This window comes from Mustela nivalis (assembly GCF_964662115.1).
Source record: "Mustela nivalis genome assembly, chromosome: 16".
Taxonomy (NCBI): Eukaryota; Metazoa; Chordata; class Mammalia; order Carnivora; family Mustelidae; genus Mustela; species Mustela nivalis.
In genome coordinates, this window is record NC_139035.1 from 7,224,293 (window position 1) to 7,243,786 (window position 19,494).

The window sequence follows — 19,494 nt, forward strand, 5'->3', positions numbered from 1 at the left end:
ATAAAAGGCCTTTTGCTTCCTGAGATATAATTTTAAGAGAAATTGGTAATATATAAGTTAGGAGTGCATTATTTGCTTAAAAGGGAAACAAATATTTAAAAAAGAGATGGTTTTATTTCATGAGGGAAATGATACAAAGATTAGTGAGCAGCTAGCCTAGACAGTATAGGGAGAGACCACACACACATCAAGAAATGAGAACATGAAATTCAAAGAAAGACTGAAGCTCCTTGTGCCAGAAAACTTCAGACACATAAAGCTCAGCTGAAAACACACTTTTCTTTAGTTATGATCTTATTTATCTGTTATTTTAGGTGTTGGCAGACAATGGAGTTCACCTAAACAAATATCTAGAACATACAACCCCATTAAAGAAAGAAATTTGAGCCCTTTATATCCACGATTATCTTTGCCATTGCCTAAGCATTAAGTCAGCTAGCTGACTCAAATTTTTGGCCTTTTTTTTCTTAAGCAGTTATCAACATTGAAGGTTATGGTATACTGTATTGTTTCCATTCATCCTTTCTTAGAGTCATTCTGATCCTTGAATTCTTATATTCTTTATATTCTTTTTTTTTAAAGAATTTATTTACTTATTTATTTGACAGTGAATGAGTGAGAGAGTGAACAAAATGGGGGGGGGAGAGGGAGAGGGAGAAGCAGACTCCCCTCTGATCAGGGAGCCCATATTCTTTATATCCTAAAGCATTCCTTACTTTTTGTCTTCATAAATTTGTTTTCAACTGTAAATGAAAAGCTCATTGATAAGTTTGTATCTTTCTAATTAACTATATTAGTCATTCATCCTATTCACTAAATAATTTGTATTCTCCACCATTCCAGAAATACTGGTAGGATTGAATATTTTAGCATTAGGCTGGGTGAGATCGTGTGACTAGTTGTGGCTGTTATATTGTGAGCAAAAGGGCATATGTTACTTCCTGGCCAGAGTTTAATTGCTCGCTGATGTAAAACCTTCCAGCAATCTCCTTTCCCTCTGGCATAGTGACAGCAATACTGGCTTGGAACTCTGAGGGGCCATAGTGAAAAGATTGTTCCCACTGACCCATCAAGTACATGCAGTCTGAACAAAAAAATAAATCTCATGGAATCCTATGGTATTTGTCCTTTTCAGTCTGACTTATTTCACTTAGCATAATACTCTCTAGGTCCATCCATGTTGTCTCAAAAGGCATGCTCTCATCTTTTTTTATGGCTGTGTAATATTTCATCATTTATATATATATCAATTTTCTTTATCCGTTCATCTATTGATGAATACTTTGGTTGCTTCCATGTGTTGGCTATTGTAAATAATACTGCAGAAAATATAGGGTGCATATATGCGTATACCTTCCTGAGTTTGTGTTTTTGTTTTCCCTGGGCAAATACTCAATAATGGAATTACTGGGTCATATGGTTTTTTTATTTTTAATTTTTTTTGAGGAACCTCCATACGGTTTTCCACAGTGGTTGCACCAGTTTGTATTTTCACCAACAGTGCACAAGGATTTCTTTTTCTCCAAATTCTTACGAATGCTTGTTGTTGCCTATCTTCTCGATCTGAACCATTCTGACAGGTGTAAGACGATGGTGTAAAGGAACAGTGGTAGATACACTTGTGGTAGACACAGCATACTATGTAAACTTGTCAAATCACTAAATCGTATACCTGAAACTAACATAACTTTGTGTGTCACCAATACTCAAAAAAATGTGTTAGGTGCAACTAATGGATCATTGAGCACTACATAAAAAACTTTTAATAAAAGAAAGAAAAAATTACAAATAATAATAATAAAACTTTTGGTTTTAAGCACTAAGTGGTTTTAAGCCACTAAGATTTTGGGATTGCTTATTACTATGTTTATCAGTCAGGGTTCTACCATGAAAATAGAACAAGTAAGGCACAGACCATATTTTAGGGTTAAATCAGAAAAACTGATTTATTGTAAAGGACTGGTTTCTCCTTTGTGGGGCAGGAGCAGGGGGGGAAGCCCCAGGAACCCAGGGAAGAGCTGGTGGTATATCCCACAGGTGGAATTTCTTCCTTGTGGGGATGCCTTTATTTCTGCTCCTGCAGCCCTCCACCTGCCTGCCTCAGGCCCGGCTAGACTATCTAAAACAATCACCCTTACTTAAACTGATGATCGACTTTAATCACATCTACATAGTATCTTCCCAACAACTCCTAGGTTAATGTTTACTGAATACCTGAGGACCATATCCACCTGAATGGACACATACAGCTGAGCATCGCACTTGCTGTGACATGATTAGGCTACCCTAATTACATGAAAATACTAAATTAGCAAGATTTGCCTGTCAGCAGACCTTACGCTTAAATGATTTACCTCACACATCCTTTACATGTACTTGACCACAAACTGGCTGAGTGACAAACTTCAAAATAAGAACTTTGTTTTCAGCCCATCAATGAAATGGCAGTTTTTTAGGGCATTCTTTTCACTTTTGAATGAGTGTCCACAGGGGGGTTACACGTGAAACAGAACACAAAAACCGTTGACCTTCTTCTTCTTCTTCTTTTTTTTTTTTTTTTAAAGATTTTACTTACTTATTTGACAGCGAGTAGACAGCGAGACAGGCAGAGAGAGAGGGGGAAGCAGGCTCCCCGCTGAGTAGAGCGCCCGATGTGGGGGCTCAGTCCCAGGACCCTGAGATCATGACCTGACCCAAAGGCAGAGGTTAATTCACTGAGCCACCCAGGCGCCCCCGTGACCTTCTTCTGATATTACTAATCCTTACTCAGTTTTAGGAGGGAGAGACTCCAGACTAAATATGCCTTGATGCTGCCCCACTTCCTCTCATGGTGACATGAAGACCCGTCCTCCCTTGTCAGACTGCTGACAGTGAGACTTCCATCTTCCATAAATCCCTGTAAACTACCCACTTGCTCCAAATATTCAGCATATTATTAGCAATTTTTGCATTTATTAAGTCAATCAGAATATGTATTTAAAAAACATTTCTAAATTCATAACACAACTGCCTCTACTTAACTCAGCATGTGTTCTATGCCTCATTTTCCTCATCTAGTTACAAAAAGATGGCCTTGAGTTTCAGGAGTCCTCTTTGTTCCAGCTCGAACAGTCTCCGTGTCTGTGGAGTGGTCATCTCCCGAATGCATTTTCATCGGTGTCCTTAGTGCTTCCATTTCCTCTTGCTGAGTCCAGGGTATCTGGCAACAACTGATGTGATGTTCATACTTGCAGAGGGGATCCAGAAGATTCTCTGTGGAGATCGCCCAGTGTGGGCCTGTGTCTAATCGAGACATGATTACTACAGAGTTTCTGTTATTTCCTCAGAACATTCTCCTGGGGATAGCTGTGACTTTCTTTCCCAAGTGTGTTAGGCCTCTCTGGATGGCAAGGAACAGACACACAGTCAGGTTATCTCAATCATTGTGAGTTTATTTGTGTTGATACACAAGAAAGTACGAAAGATAATAAAGCAACCCAGGAACCACAAAGTCCACCCTTGTTGTTCAGGGATCAGTCATTCCTCGAGTAACCTAAAAGTAGACACGGTGAGTCAACAAGAGCTCTTGGTATGTCACCTCTGGGCATGTCACTCCTCTAAGGCAGCATCATTAGAGTGACTGCTCCTCTCTATTTTGGCTGCTCACTTCCTTTCTCTATCTCCTGTTCGGAGGGCTCATAAAGGAGGGTTCTGTATGGTGGGGTCAGGTGCCATCCAACAAGAACAACACAGCTGGGATCCTCTCTCTTCCTAAGCCACCCCACTAGCCCATAACTGAATTTGAGTGATGTTGCAGTTGACTGTGGTCAGTGTGGAGTGTTTCTTGGGATAGGAACATGCTTCTGCTCATGTAGGAGCCATGGATGTGGTCTCCCGAGGACTCTAGGAAAACTATAGATCTACCCAGGAAATATGGATAATAACACACAGCTTTACCCCTGGGGACAGGCAAGCTTTTGATTCCCAGTGACACTTTCTTAGGGAGGATTTTCAAAGTGCTCTATCAATGCTGTAACTTCCCCCAAACTATGGTGTTTTACTACATTTTTGCGGAGGACAATGTTGCCTTTAAAAACATGTACTTTCTAGAACAGTTGATCATCTCCATTTTTTAAGCAAAAGGAAGTGGAATTGTAGATTAAGCTCTGAATCACATGTTGTTGGGTCATATTTTCTGAGTTGTCTTTAAAGATCTTCTTCCTCCAGAATACTAGGAAGTCACAGATAATTTCAATATTTTTAATACTGGAAATTGAGGTTTTAGTCCCAAGATCTGTTGTATACTTATGAGGGAGAAACTCTAAATTAGAAACCAGGTTTGTCCATGTTTGTGTCTTACAAGGAGCTTAGTATTTCTCAACTATTCCTAAGATTTCTTTCACCCATGAAAGACAGTGGGGTCCATAAAGGAACTAACAATTTTTCAACTTGTCTGAGGTCAGAAGGAATAGGTTTGATAACCACATATCCATTTTGTAAAAGGAGGAATTTTTTCCTTATTCATTTTTCTATGAAATAAAAATAAATCATAAATCCTCTTCACCCTTACTGTGATTTAACTGGACTCCTTGTCTACAATCATTTCTCATTAGATTGTTAGGCCAGTTTCTTTCTTTCTTTCTTTCTTTCTTTTTTTTTTTTTTTTTTTTAAGATTTGATTTATTTGACAGCACAAGTAGGCAGAGCGGCAGGGAGAGGGAGAAGCAGGCTCTCCACTGAGCAGGGAGCCCGATGTGGGCTCCAGCACAGGACCCTGGGATCATGACCTGAGCCGAAGGCAGTCACCCAACCAACTGAGCCACCCAGGCGCCCCAGGCCAACTTCATTTTAAAACCTGAAATGGCAGGATTCAGAAACAGCTGACAAAAATCAAATTACAATAGACTGTTGCAGATTCTTCAAGTTGGTTTGGTTAAGCCTTTGTTAAGCTCTCAAATGATAGCTCATTTGAAAAAAGTTTGCCTCCTCAGCCTTCATCCCTGCATAGAAAGGGTCCCCACTGCGTACATTTCTTTCAGGGTAAGATGTTGTCTCAAATCCAAGCGACTCTAGCAAATCATTAAGGCGGTACTCTGTGTGGATCTCGTGAAAGGGACTGTAGTAACCACTCCCAATGTGTTGGCTTGAGTAGGTCCCCAATTACTGAGTGGCCAAATTGGAGGGGAATTTGGAGTAGCTGCTTTGGAATGCTCCAGACCTGAGATTAAATTTGGGTCTGCTGAGTGGATACCAGGTGTGTTTGATTATGGGTTGAAACCTAGAAAGAACAGAGTGTGGTGGGTAAGTGCATGAGGTACCTGAGCCTGTTTCCACAAATTCCTTTTCTGTCACCAGCCTAGAGTGTTAGAGTCTGGAAGCTGAGGAGAAAAATAAATGCCTCATCTCACACAATGAAAAAACCGTATAATATTCACTTATGAAAAAATCGAGCATTTGGTTATATGAAAGGTATGAGAATTTTAATGATGCCCCCAAATTCAGCCCTTTATCACACTGATTTATTTAGGGATCTAAAGGTTAATAGGATAGATATGTCCAGGTACAACTTTATCCTATTTACATAAAGAAACATTAAAAATCCAAGATATCCTTTGTAACAGAATTAGAAGTTCAGCAGTTGAATTTAACAGCAGAAAATACGGAATAGCTATTAAATTTCCCATTTCTTCTCAGCAAATTGCCAAAAGAAACAAAAGTGACCAGTGACCTTTTCTTTCGTGAACTCTGTAGGTATATGTTGGCTGATGAGTCAAAAATAAGAAAATTTGGTTTTTACTCTTTCTAGAAGCTTCCAAAGAATACCTATCTAGTTACCTTAAAAAGCTCTCTCTTCCTAATTCAGCCACTAGAAGGGAGTCTCTCAGAGGGAAGGCAGACAGTGAACTGGGGTTGACTTCGGGGGTATTAAAAAGCTCCCGCAATTTAAATCGATTGGCTAACAGCTTATGAGGAACAGCTATTTGGTTACTAGCATAGAAAAGAAAAAGAAAGAAAAAAGAGCTAAATCACAGCAAATGGGAAAATGCTGACTATGGATTTATTTATCCAACCTACCTTGGGCCAAGTGGACATTATATGAATCTCCCCATTCGAAAGGTTTATAATAAAGTGCACCAGCTCACTGAGTACAGAAATCCAAGCACTTGGACATTTGTCCACAGTGCGTGGGGCTGTGTGTCAGGGACGGCATCTGAGTAGCCAGGAGCAAAGTGTCTTTCATGGCGGGAGAGAACTGTCCCCTTGCAAGTGACAGCAGCTCTTCACATCCCTTCAATGTTAAAAGATAATGAAGTGAATTCTGGACAGAGAAACTTACACAAGCGATTACACATACAGAAAAAAGGCAGATTCTGGGATGGAATTCCTGAGACAGATCGTATCAAGAAATTCTGAGAGTCTCTTTATTTTGTGTTCTCCTGGAACTTAGTTCCATAAAAGCTTCTAAAAACAAACAGAAAGCTCAGAGAGAATCAAAGCCACTTGAGAACAGCCTCAGGCTGGTGGGAGGTGAGCTTCTGTCGGTCCCAGGCTCCGCGAGGCACTTTGGACAGACCAGTGACCGCAGTCACAAAACACAGTTTGCAAACGGCGACATCAGCCAACGATGTGATCAGACCGTCACGAGGAACCGGGTCGGCGGGGGGGAACCCACAGCAGAGACATCCCGGGTAGAAGAGCGAGCCCAGAGCTACACGACAGGCTGTTCTCCACTTCCACAGCTCTCGTTTTCTTTCCTGGGACTTTGAGACACGAGTTATCATGCTGTGCTCTACGAGACCGTGGAGGTCCATGAGCATCTCTCGAGGAGTCCTTTAAAGACAGCGGGGACATTTTTCACCGCACCTCACTTCTGTCATTTTCAACTATGCAAAGCGTGGCATTCACAGAGCACAGATATCATCCAGAACATTCCACTTCCCCTCCGGCGATTTGATAAACTGTGATTTAATTAGCGGATACAGTGGTGGCCGGTGGCAGTGCACAGGAGGCCAACAGTGTGGATGTTTGACCGTGTGTGTCAGTGACTTGTGGGGGTGCTTGGTGTGGTGCTGTGCGGGGAGGCTCGGGAGGGGAACAGGCTGCCCAAAAGCCATGGACACTCACGCACTTTGCCTGGAAGGCCCGTCAGAAGGCCTCACCGGACCCCACGGGAAGCAGAAGTATTCTCGTGGAGTGAATCACCGTTTAAAATCAAGAATTGAGAATAAATAAGGCACCAGGTTAATGGAAGTGACATAGAACTCTAAACTATGGTCTTGAACTGTGTTTGCATTCCTTTTCATATTCCCCTTTGGGAAATTAACTCCTGGAATATTTATGTAGAAAAAAAATGGAAGTTAGCAGTTAGCCTCTTGCTCCTAATTTCTGGCAAGGGCATCGTCAGATTGTCTTGAATTCCAGTGTTTTTGCTTTGCCTTCTTTCCTTCTTGGGACATCATTGGTGGGGCATTGGGGGGCGGTGTGGGATGGAAGTTACTCGTCTATTTAGCACAGACATGGAGTTGGAAAGAGAGAAAGGCCACTCCTAGAGGGGTATATGAAACATCCAAATGCAAAAGAAAGTTCTGCTGAATTAAACGGTCTCTCAGGAAACCTGGCCCATTTATGAAACTCTGTGCAGGGGCTTTTTCCCAGCTGCCTGGAGGCCAGGTTTGTCTCCTGAAGTCAGTGGCCTGGCTGAGGAGGTGGCCTCTGGGCCACAGGGCAGGGGGCGCTCTGCTGCTGCTGGCCCTGGTGGCACGAGGTCCCAGGACACATGGTTCCTGGTGCCCCCTTACTAATGGGCTCAGTGCAAAATGGCAAAGACGGTCATTTGATAAAGGATTCAGTTCTCTCCTATCACATGGGAAAGCTAGGGACAGTGGAAGGGCCCCTTTATGCCAAGCCAACGCTTGTCCCTCAGCTGGGACGTGCACTCCAGGAGACAACAGCGTGTCTCCCCCTCAGATGCCCTGTCGAACCCAGTCCTGGCTGCTCTTCTCTGCCCAGGACCGAACTGGGTATGTTTGCTTGTCTCCATGCCCGCTCTGCTTGTTCTTTAGTTTTCTTTCTTTTAAAAATCATTTCCAAAACCACCTTTACTTTAGCGAGATGGCTGGCAGGACCGTCTCCCTACTCAAAAGGGACTGGGGATATGGTGAATATTTAGAGTCTCATGGCCTAGCCACTAATGGTGAAGACTTCCATGAAGGACCTCCCCATCTTGCCCGGCTGTCTTCACTGACGGGTCATATATCCAGTAAGGCCTATGTTGGAAGCAACAAAGAAAGAAGCTACGTGACCATCAGCGGACCCACAACGGCCCTTCTGCGCCAATGGAACCCACAGGATGAGACTTGGAACTTCTTTTAGAAAAGCAAGTCTCTAGATATAAAAGGTAGTAATTGAGATTGCCTTTCCTTGCTCTGAAAACACACGTATATACCGGTCCTGAAGAACGATCCCTAACACATTGTCTCATTTTGTATGGATGTTACTTGACAAAGTGACCTGACAAAATGTCCCATCACAGTGATGACAGTCCCAATCTCCAGCACAGCTTCGGAGTTCCTATGTGCACCCACACCGACAGCCGAAGGCTGTGGATTTGTTTTCACTTATAGGCTCTCTGCAAGAACCCGGTATGGATTATCTCAGGGTACCACAAAGATTAGTTCAAGGAAAAGATTATACAGCACAATGCTTAGCATTTATATAGGTTCTTTTTGATTTCAAAACAAGTTATAAATATTTCCTACCGTGACAACATCTACGCGAGGTAGGTATGATCGTCCCTACGTTACCAACAGAAACCCAAGGTCAAGGAGATCAGGACCCTGTTCCAGGTCCGCCGGGGTTAGGAGCGACCTTGAGACTGGCATCCTGGTGGTCACCTGCTCTGGGCTCTAAAGAGGCCATGCCTGTCTCAACGGGGGGGCAACGGTCTCCATTAATATAGGGCTATATATTGTATAGATAGAAAACAGCAACACACGACGACGTTATAGAACAATAATCCAATATTTCTGTTTCTTAGTAAAATATGTGAAGCACAGTATTTAAATTGCATTTCTCTGAAAAGCATTTGGTATATTAAATAGCTCTATAAAGGTTTGCTGGCATACCCTTAACAGCATAATGAATGATTCTAAAGAAATTAAAATCCACGGATGCATAGAGATCTTGCTGGTATAATACCATTAAGCTAACAAAAAAAAAAAAAAAAAAAAGTGAGAAACTACTTTATTCTCATAATGCAGACCTAATCGCTGGCTGGATTTTCGCAGGTAGCTACCTAATTTTTCCGAGCTTGAGAGAAAAGATACCTATTGCTGGCTGTGGTTTTTAAACTCTTAATTTGAGGGGAAAATGCAGTTGGAAGGTGAAAATTAAAGACTGCTTATTTCCACCTGGTATCCATTCAGAGGAATTCATACATTTCCAAGAAACGTTGCCATACTTGGAACTAGTGTGGAGGTGGACAGAGGGACGCTGATGCTAAGAAGGACATTCTCTGAGAAGAGAAAAAAATGGTACCAAGTAAAAAATGGTACCAAGTAAAAGGTACGGTATTTGAAGAAAATGAACAAAGAGGCCAAAGAGTGGTTTTCGAGCGTGCGGAGGCTGGCATGAGATGTGAGCCGCTCACACTCAGACGACTGCATGGGTCTTGGAGATGGTTTACGGGCTAAGTACTTGGCTGGATCAGACCCTTGGCTGTGGTGAAAGCCTCACTCGCCTCTCTAAGAAGCAGATCTCAGAAGGGTGTGAAAGCACTTACCTCATGCTAAGCTTTGAAAGGACCGACCAGTTGGGTCGGCAGAAAAAGGTCTAAAACTAGGAAGGAAGAGGCATCAGAGTCTTAAAATCGGTATGCAAACGTAAAAACTAACTTCCAAGCTGAAATGACATTCTCTGTCAGGAGTAACAAATACAAAAGTCCTAAACTTCATGTACACGCCGCTAAGATACTGTTAGATAAGATATTTCATGGCGTGCGGAGAGTATTTTTGTGGAAGTGTGCTTTTTCCCTAAAAAAGACATATTAAATTGTGTGGGGTTTTTTGTTTTTGTTTTTTTAAACTTTCCTCAAGTCCTTTCTATATAAATAGGAAAGACAAGCTGTCCTGTCAGTTTGTTCCTTCACGGGATACGCTGGCGGGGTCCTTCGCGCTGAGGGGGTACGTGGCAGTTTTGTTGGTGGAGGCTCTGAGCCTGGACAGGCCGGAGCAGTTCGGCTGCTTGGTCGGCTGCAGGGTCCTGGCGTAGGGCGAGTACCAGTCCCGCTCAAACACATCCTTCAGCTGCTTGATGATGCTCCTGTTGTTCCTCACGTCCGCCTGGTTGATCACGAGGCCTGTGCCGGCGTTCTGGGTGAAGTCATTCCCCACCCAGTCAAAATTGCCTGCCAACGAACAAAGGAGAGAACGGTGCCGAGTTAAGAGCCACGGGGGAGCAGTCCCCATTTAATGAAACACTGAGCAGACTCTATTTAAAAAAATAATAATAATGATGATGACAGGGAGATTGAATTGTGTTGACAGCTGAGGAAAAAAAATTCCAAGAGGCCTTACATATGGCGTATTAATATTTGCATATTATTTTGGCATTTTCTTCAGCTTTGCTCAACTTGAAACTCAAAACAAGGAATCTGCTGTTTTTTTTTTTTTTTTTTTTTTTTTGGTAAATGTTATTTCTTATTGACATTCACAAGACACACTAAATACAGCAACATTTAGGATATATAGGAATACACTTAAAAATCCTGTGAACAATTACTACCTTCTCAGAGAGACAACATCTGATCCGGACGTGCAGACGAGGGGTTCTGATTACAGTGCTCACAAGCTTGCCTGTCGAAGGAAAGGCTGAAGCCAGAGGAGCATCGGTTCCTGTCTGAACGGACAAACCTCTCCTTGCTTGGCCTGTAGGTGGTTTCCCCGTTCCAGGAGCTGGCTTCTTGGCTTGGGAAACGAGGCAGCTGCTGTGATGGTGCTCCCCAGCACAGCTGCCTGGTGTGGGCAGTGTGCTGTTCGTTTGCTAAGGCTGCCGTAACCAAGGCCCACGGACTGGGCGGCTTAAACCAGACAAATCTACTGTCTCATAGTTCTGGAGGCCAGAAGTCCAAAATCAACAGGGCGGCAGGGTTGGTTCCTACCCGGACAGAGAATCCGTTCCAGGCCACTGCCCTGGGCTTGTCAGATGGCCGGCTTCTCCCCGGGTCTCTTCACATTCTCTTCCCTCTCTGCATGTCTATCTCTGGGTCCACTTTTCCCTTATGTATAAGGACACCGTTCAAACTGGATCAGGGCTCACCCTGATGACCTCATTCTGACTTGATGACCTCTGTATAGACCCTCACGCCAAATAAGGTCATATTCTGTGGTACTGGGAGTTATAACTTCCAACATGTGAATTTGGAGGGGGGGGGGACGCAGCTCAGCCCCTAGGTAGTAAGGCTGGAATCTTTCCTGGAAGGGGCCAATCGTATCTCGGTCACTCACGTCTAGTCCATCTTTAGTGGGGGGAGCAGATAAAAGCAGAGACTACCCCGAAGTTTCCCCGAAGTTTTCTCTTCAGGAGGGTTCAGTACCGTTCATTTCTTTGATCTTTTTGTCCTTCATTGAATGCACATTTCCTGAGTGTCTAGTGTCTACCAGGTGGGTACCTGGGGCCACGATACAAACCAGACAAGGACAGTCCCTGACTTCAAGGCGTCCCGGAAGGAAACACAAGGACAATAACACGGAGATGAAGGCACACAGTGCCGTGAGGGCAAGGGAAAGGGTTCCCCGCTCTCGCTGCTTGAGTCAGGAAAGCATTTTGTTGAGTCAGAAGAGATACATGGAAACCTCAGTTAGGAAGTTAGAGAGCCACACCCGCAGACGGATGTGGACAAAAATACAATCAGGATCTTGGAACATGATAGGGAAGAGTTAGGGAAGAAGTGGGATATAAGGGCCTTGACTGGGGGAGAGAAACTGTCCTTTATTAAGTGCCTACTATGAGCAAAGCATTGGGCTTGGCATTTGTATCCATTATCTTTCATAGTTGGTAGGATTTACACCCATTCCACAGATGAGAGGCCTGAGGCTCAGAGAGGTGAGCAAATTTGATCAATGGTGGACCCAGGTCTCCACAGACTATTTATAAAACCATAAAGGAAGCGGTGTTCTCACTAAAAAAAGATTTCTTGAATTACTACTGGCCTGGGTCTGGTCTCAGCTCTCAGTTTTGCATTCCTCTTTGGTTCAGAGCTGGTTTCATAAAGAAAATGGAAAGCGTGTTAAGTGTGAAGCTTGATTTCTAGGCCCTCAGAGTCTCTCCGGCAATCACTGTAGGGATATTTGCTGAATAAGACACTGGGACTCCCTGACCCAAGGCCCTGCAGTCACTTGGGCAGGAAGAGACACCCACAGGCAGCTGATACCCGCTCCTTCTTGGTGCTCGTCCTGTGGGCCCTCCTCCGCTCTCTGGAGGCCCCGCACGTATGAACTCCCCTTTCCACCGGCACTTCCTGCAACAGCGGAAGTAGTTCCCTCTTCTCCCACTGCACTCCTTGACTTTATTCCTCGGGGCCGAATACCAGGTCCCTAAATAAAATATTACCAGCATAGAGATCAAACTCCTCTCCCTCGCTCTGTGTCCTCCATCTCACACTGTCTCCCGCCACTCCCCAGCAGCACGCTGTTCCCCCTGATGGTTTCATGACAGACATGACGCTGGATGAATTTTGTTGCTATAAATGAGGGAACCGTCCACTGAACGGTTCACGATACGGTGCTGGAGTCTCTTCCAGAGCTGCGTTTCTGACCAGGTGCTCTCAGACACATGGCCATGCTCAGTGGTGGCAGGTTTGCGTGACTTTCAAGGCCACGGAAATACAGGCTTGGACTCTTACAGTGGGGATTAGCAGCAAATGCGGGTTAAGAGTTATTCTGGAACCCGCTGTCAGGCAGCTCCTTTGAGTCATCCCCTAAACAGAAGACCCCTGTGCTCCTGCACGCCTTTCGAGGACTTGTGGCTAAGACGCTGAGTGCCAGGCGGTAAATTCATTATCTCATTACATGATCTCATTCAATACCCACTGCGAGCCTGTGAGGTGATAATATTCCGTTGTACCAATGGGGACATGAAGGCACAGAAAGGTCAGGTACTTTGTCCAAGACTGGAGTGGAAAACTATCAGAGCTGAGTTTCAAAGCCAGGTCAGAGCCCACAGCCCACACTCAGCTTCTGTTCTGTGTCCTGTCTGATCCTAAAGGCCTGCGTGGTACCCACTGTGCATTCCCCTCCCCCACGTCCTGGCTTCAGTGGGAGCCACTAGGGCTGGAGCGTCAGGCCGCAAGGAGCTCCTCTCCTCTAGGGACCACACTCTGAGCGACACAGACATGGAGATAGGCTTTGGGGGCCGCATGAGAAGACGAACAGATAAGGGGAGAGAAGTGACAAGATTTTGGAGCCTTATTTTGTGAGATTCAGCTTTTCCCTTCAAGACAGTGGATGGAGCCAAGATTCTGCATCTTTGATTCTCCAAAGCTTTAATTAGGTTCTTCTCTGCAACTCCAGCCTTAGGCAGCACTTTCTCAGGCTCACAGAGGCCACCCTCCACCAGGATGATCATGTTTTCCCACCTTTCACTTCTTCATGGTTTGGCTCAAGTTCAGAATCCTGTACCTGCGTCCGTGTATTCTCAGCTGGGACACGGTTCCCCCAGGGCTGAGCCTGCCATTGTGGCTTCCCGAATGAGTGCATGGGGCTGGGCAGCGGGAGAACTATAGGGCCATCCCCGAGCCATGGCACAGGTACAGATAAGCTCACTCGGAAGGTATGTGCGCCTCAGTGAACCTTCTGAGTGCCTCCGATTAACCTACCACCCCCTTGTCAGCCCCCCAACAATTCAAACCATCTTCTGGACAAATGTACCAAGCCACACTCAAATATACTCCAGAGAATTCAAAATTAGACAGTACTGTTTGGGGAATGTTCTGTTAAGTCTTGTGAAGATTTAATGATCTATACTTCCACGCAAGGTCTAGTGTGGATTATTCTTAATTCCACATTCTCAGCAGGTGTCCATGTGATGACTTAAGATTTCCAGAACATGCTGATAATTATTTAAATTATCAATGAATTTTCCCTCTGGATGCTCTTTAAATATTTTTATACAAGGACTATGCCTTGCTCTAGGGAATTAAATGTTTTTCCAAAATGCTGTGTGTAAAATGAACTCATTTAAAAATGCATTATAATAGCCAGAAATAGACCCATGTAGATAGAGTGAACTCGTCCTTACAGAGGAGCAAAGGCAATACGAGGGGGCAAAGCTAGTCTCTCCAACAACGGCGCTGGAAGAATGACATTCACTGCAATAAAGGGAATCTTGACACAGACCCTACACCTTTAACAAAAAATACCTCTAAAATGGATCAAAGAAAAATGTAAAATGCAAAACTATAAAACTCCTAGAAAAATGACAAATAAGAAAATCTAGATGACCTTGGGTTTGGTGAGGACTTTTTAGACACTTCACTGTCCTACCCAACACCAATGGCACGATCCAGGAAAGAAATCACTGATAAGCTGGACTTCATTAGAATTTAAAATGTTTTCTCTGTGAAAGACACTGTCAAGAGAATAGAGAGATAAGCCATGGGCTGGGAGGAAATATTTGCAAAAGACACACCTGATAAAAGACTGTTATTCCAAATATACAAAAAACTCTTAAAACTCAACAATAAGAAAATGAAAAGCCTGATGAAAAAAATGGGCCAAAGACACCTCATCCAAGAAGATATTCAGATGGTAAAAAAGCATATGAAGAAGTGCTCCCCATCTATTATCAAGGAAATGCAGATTAAAACAGTAAGGAGGTACCTCTATACACCTACAAGAATGGCCAAAGTCTGGAACACTGACACCACCAAATGCTGGCGAGGATGTGGAGCAGCAGGAACTCTCCGTCTCTGCTGGTGGGAATCCAAAATGGTAGAGGCACCTTGGAAGACAGTTTGGCAGTATCTCACAAAACTCAGCATCGTCTAACCATTCGACAGGGCAGTCAAGCTCCTTGCCATTACCCAATGGGGTTGAAAACATGTCCACACAAAAACGTGTGCGCAAATGTTTATAGCGGCTTATTCATAACTGCCAAAACCTGGAAGCAACCAAGATGTCCTGAAGGTAAATGGATGAACGGATCCCTCCAGACAGCGGAATATTATTCAGCGCAAAGAACACAGGAGCTATCTAGCCATCCAGAGATCCCGGGGAAGCTTAAACACATACTGCTGAGCGAGAGAAGCCAACCTGAAAAGGATATACACTATTTGAATACAACTATGTGAGAGCCTGGAAAAGCCCAAACAGTGGAGACTGTCAAAGAGATCAGTGGTCACCGGGAGCCGGCAGGGAGGCAGGGAGCACAGAGGACGGGTAGGACAGTGAAGTGACTATGACACAGTAATCTGCATACACGTCATTACACGTTTGTCAGGACCCACAGAATGTCACCTCGATAGTGAAACCCCACTGTACATCCGAATCGGTGTCGGCTCACCCATTGTAGCCAAAGCACCACTTTGTGGGGGCGGCTGATAATGGGGCAGGTTGTGTTTCATGTGTGAGGAGCCCAGGGATGTGAGAATTCTGTAGTTTCTCTACAGTTTTGCTGTGAAACTAACTGCTCTAAAAAAAAAAAAAAATCTATTCTAAAAATATATCATACAGGGAGAAGAAAAGAGAGAGCCAAAAATCTGTATTTACTAAGGATTGAGACACATGAGAGCCAGTGTTTGGAGCTTTTCCTATATTATCTCTCTTAATCTTTCTACCACCACCAAAGGGTGGATACTTTTATACCCATTTTACAGATAAGAAAACAGAGGCATGGGGGCGCCTGGTTGGCTCGGTCAGATGTGGCTGCCTTCGGCTCAGGTCATGATCCTCGGGTCCTGGGACTGAGCCCCGCATTGGGCTCCTCGGTCAGTGCAGACCCTGTTTGTCCCTCTCCCTGCCACTCTGTCTACTTACGCTCCCTCTCTATCTCTCTGTCAAATAAATAAAATCTTAGAAAAAAAAAATCAAATGAGATAAAGTGCTTTACAAGGCAAAGGCCATACTCTTTACTCACTCACTGAATTGGGGGGGGGGGAGACCACCATATTCCACATTCCTCTATCCCACACACATTTTTCTTTTCTGCTTTGAGCCTGCCATGTCCTCTGTACAATGAAATAGCCAGACTGCCGTTCTGGGATTTATGTCCCTTCTTTTATAGATAACAATTTCCACTCCGATGCTGATGGTACCAGTTAAGGGATTACTCTGGACTCATGCACACTGTAGGAAAGGAGCACCGACGGACACATTAGTAATTCTGCCAGCTGGTATGATTTCGGCATCTGGAGCATTATTACCCTAAAAATAACAGCTGACACAAATCCGTTATTATCTATGTGCCGGGATTCTAATTGTGCAAGGTACCCTGCATATATTATTCTGCTTAAATTTCACCCAACAAAGTAGAAACTGTTATGGGCCCCGTTGTACAGAGAGGATGTTGAGGCTTAGAGAGCGTAAGCAAGTTCTCCAAGGGCAATTTCCAGAGCGGCGGCGGAGGGACGCTTGTCCAGGCAGCGCTCCTTGTGTCCTTGTGTTGAGCTGCCGTCAGGTCGGCCCCCTGGGGCTCAGGACAGGCTGGCTGAGGTACGGTGGGTGGGGAGCACTGTGTTCACGGGACTCTCAGGACTCTCTCTCTTTTTCATTTTTTGGTTTTATTTATTTACTTGAGAGCGAGCCAGAGTGAGAGAGAAAAAAAAAACGAGCAGGGTGAGGGGCAGAGGGAGAAGCAGACCGCACCCTGAGCAGGGAGCCTGATGCGGGGCTCGATCCCAGGACCCCAGGATCATGACCTGAGCCGAAGGCAGATGCCCAATGACGAAGCCACCCGGTGCCCCTGGGACTTGCCTTTCATGAGCCACTCACGTCCTCAACCATAGCACAAAGCAAGTGGGCGAAAGAAAACACTTGTTAAAAACATCTTCTATGATGTCCTCATATTTGAACCAAGCACTAGAGGAGATGTTCAGTTCAAGGGGTGTTTGTCCTTCCCGTCCTGTTTCCTCCAGGGCCCGCGGGGCATGGAAGACCACGGTGGGACCACCGTTGGCCTGCCTGGTCCCCCAAGAAGCCCAACAGCCCCGACACTTACCGATATAAGCTGCGCTGTCCGTCACCATGTACTTGTTGCGATTTAATTTAGGAAAGGTGTGATCCTTTTGTTCTTTTGTAGCACACACATTCTCTCTTTCCAGATCGAAAAATTTCTGTAAGACACAAAAATAAGCAAATCAAGAAAGCAGGTGAATAGGGAACATCTCTGGTTTTGTTCAGGAGCACAAAAGGGTTTCTTCTCCAAATACCCACAGCCGACCTCGCCCTGGGTTATCAAAGCCACAATCTCGTTGCTCCATATAGAGGAAGCTATTTTTGTTCTCTCATCTATATAGGCAACAAGAGGGAAAATTAGCATGCTCAACTAGATCTATAATTAACACTTTTAAGCTGCAAAATGAGCATAAAATGCATTCTTTCAACAGGGTGAAGGCCAGAAGTTTCTTTAATTCTCGTTGTCTTACTTATCTGGATGTATGGTTATTTGAGGTCTGCCTTGGGGGTCCTCTCTGTCACGCATGCTAACGAACTGAATTAATGTTCCTCTGTTGCACGCATTATAAAAGCAGCAGGCCCTTTGTCAATGACTAGGTGATTCAGCTGGGGATTTGCAAAGGTCAAAAGAGATTTTGCCAAGACAACAAATGCTTTGCATCTCAACACCTTGGTCTTGAAGCTCTTTTAGTAAGTCAGAGACAAATCACCACTTCAGACTGTGAATCCTGAATTTCAACTTTACTGTGACCCCAAAAGCACCTCTCAGGCCTGGGGCATGGGGTGGGTGGGCTGAGAGGGGGCTGACAGTGGAGGTAGGTGGGCTGGTGTTTCCAGAATCTGCTAGAACTGGTAGCTGCTCAGATGAGACCTGAACCGTGACCGAGCTCACAGGATGACCCACCATCCAGGGTGATCTCTTGACTAAGAAGAGAACAAAAGGATGGATTCTGCTTTCCTTATAATTTCTTGCTAATCTTAAATGAGAGCACTTAATATTCCATGATGGGAGATTTCAAAAGACAGTGTCTTCGAGAAGGGGGCGAGCAAAGGCACCATGTGTGCTAGGCTCTAGACTTTCTTCCCTCTGCTTCTGTATTAGTCATGTCTTCTTTTCTGTGTTCTGATGCTTTGACATCTGAGCCGTGCTGAGCCCGGGGGACTGCCCTCCCGGGGGCTGGCTAATTCCTGGAGATAGCAAACAACTTGCTTGTGAGAACACTTCTCATACATAACCCAAACAGTCCATGGTCCATATCCTGAACCACCTGCTTTATGGACTCCCACTGAAATCATTCAACTTGCTAGTCCTAAATGGGTTTATCCTGCCTTGCCCCTTCCCCAACCCTATAAACCAAAACAAAAGTTCTTGTCCATGCTTCCCTCACTCCTGCCTCCCTGATGACCCTGTGACTTCCCAGCTTGCTCCCTTCTCTTGAGATCTGTGAATGAAACGGTCTTTCCAATGGCCTTCATCTCCTGATCTGTGGGTACTGTCATATCTAAATCATAATCAGGCCTGTACCTTACGACCCTGCTGAACTTGCTAAGTCTGGCAATGGCGCTCCTCCGACTGCACGTGTACTGAGCTCGGAGTGAATCAGCTTACCCGGCAGATTCTTCACCCTTTTCCAGCACACTAGAGTGTGCAAAAGTGACTCCACGTCCACATGCTTCCTGCTCCCTTCACTCCCTGGTTCACAGATCCTTCCTGAACCTTCATCAGCTACCTTTTTTGATTCCTTCCTTCCTCCCTCCCATCCATCCACCCAACACACACGTTTTGAATGCTTTGTGCCAGCATCCTGCTAAGCACTGGGAATATGGTGCTTCACTTGCTTTTCCAGGGTGTCCCACGTGCCACTTCAGTTATCTAGAAAATGCCATCCCTGAGCTGAAACAAACCCCAGGATTCTCTCATCCATGGAAAGGTACTGAACACAAACGGGCTCTATTCTCCTGGGTCTCTGTTTGGCTTTCTGGTGGTACCATACCACTGTTTCCTCTAATCCCAAACAGATTGTGCCCCAATCCCACTCCTGGTTTTCACATTCACTTGCAAATCTGGTGTGGAAAACAGATCCATGGTAGTGATCATAGACCTGTTTCTTTCCATTTTACTGAGGAGTAAATGACATCTATCACTGTATAAATTTAAGTTGTACCACATTATGCTTTGATTTACACATATCATGGCATGACTCACAATACGTCCAGCTAGCGCTTATCTTCTCATATAGATACAATAAAAAGGTAAGAAAGAAGAAAAGAATAAACAAAATTTCTCCTTGTAATGAGAACTCATAGGATTTATTTTCTTAGCAACTTACCTGCATACCACATAGCA

The 19,494-nt window shown here is 44.5% G+C and overlaps 1 protein-coding gene across 1 annotated transcript in view; it reads right to left on the reverse strand.

Moving 5' to 3' along the window:
* Window positions 1–2,571: 2,571 nt before the first annotated feature.
* PLD5 (phospholipase D family member 5) overlaps window positions 2,572–19,494 on the reverse strand; it is a 328,471-nt gene continuing 311,548 nt past the window's right edge. Inside the window, exons 11-12 of the mRNA XM_082702199.1 lie at window positions 17,191–17,305; window positions 2,572–10,384 (exon numbers count right to left, since the gene is read on the reverse strand). Coding sequence (XP_082558325.1) covers window positions 10,110–10,384; window positions 17,191–17,305 — 390 coding nt within the window. The 3' untranslated portion in view covers window positions 2,572–10,109. The remainder of the gene's footprint in view (window positions 10,385–17,190; window positions 17,306–19,494) is intronic.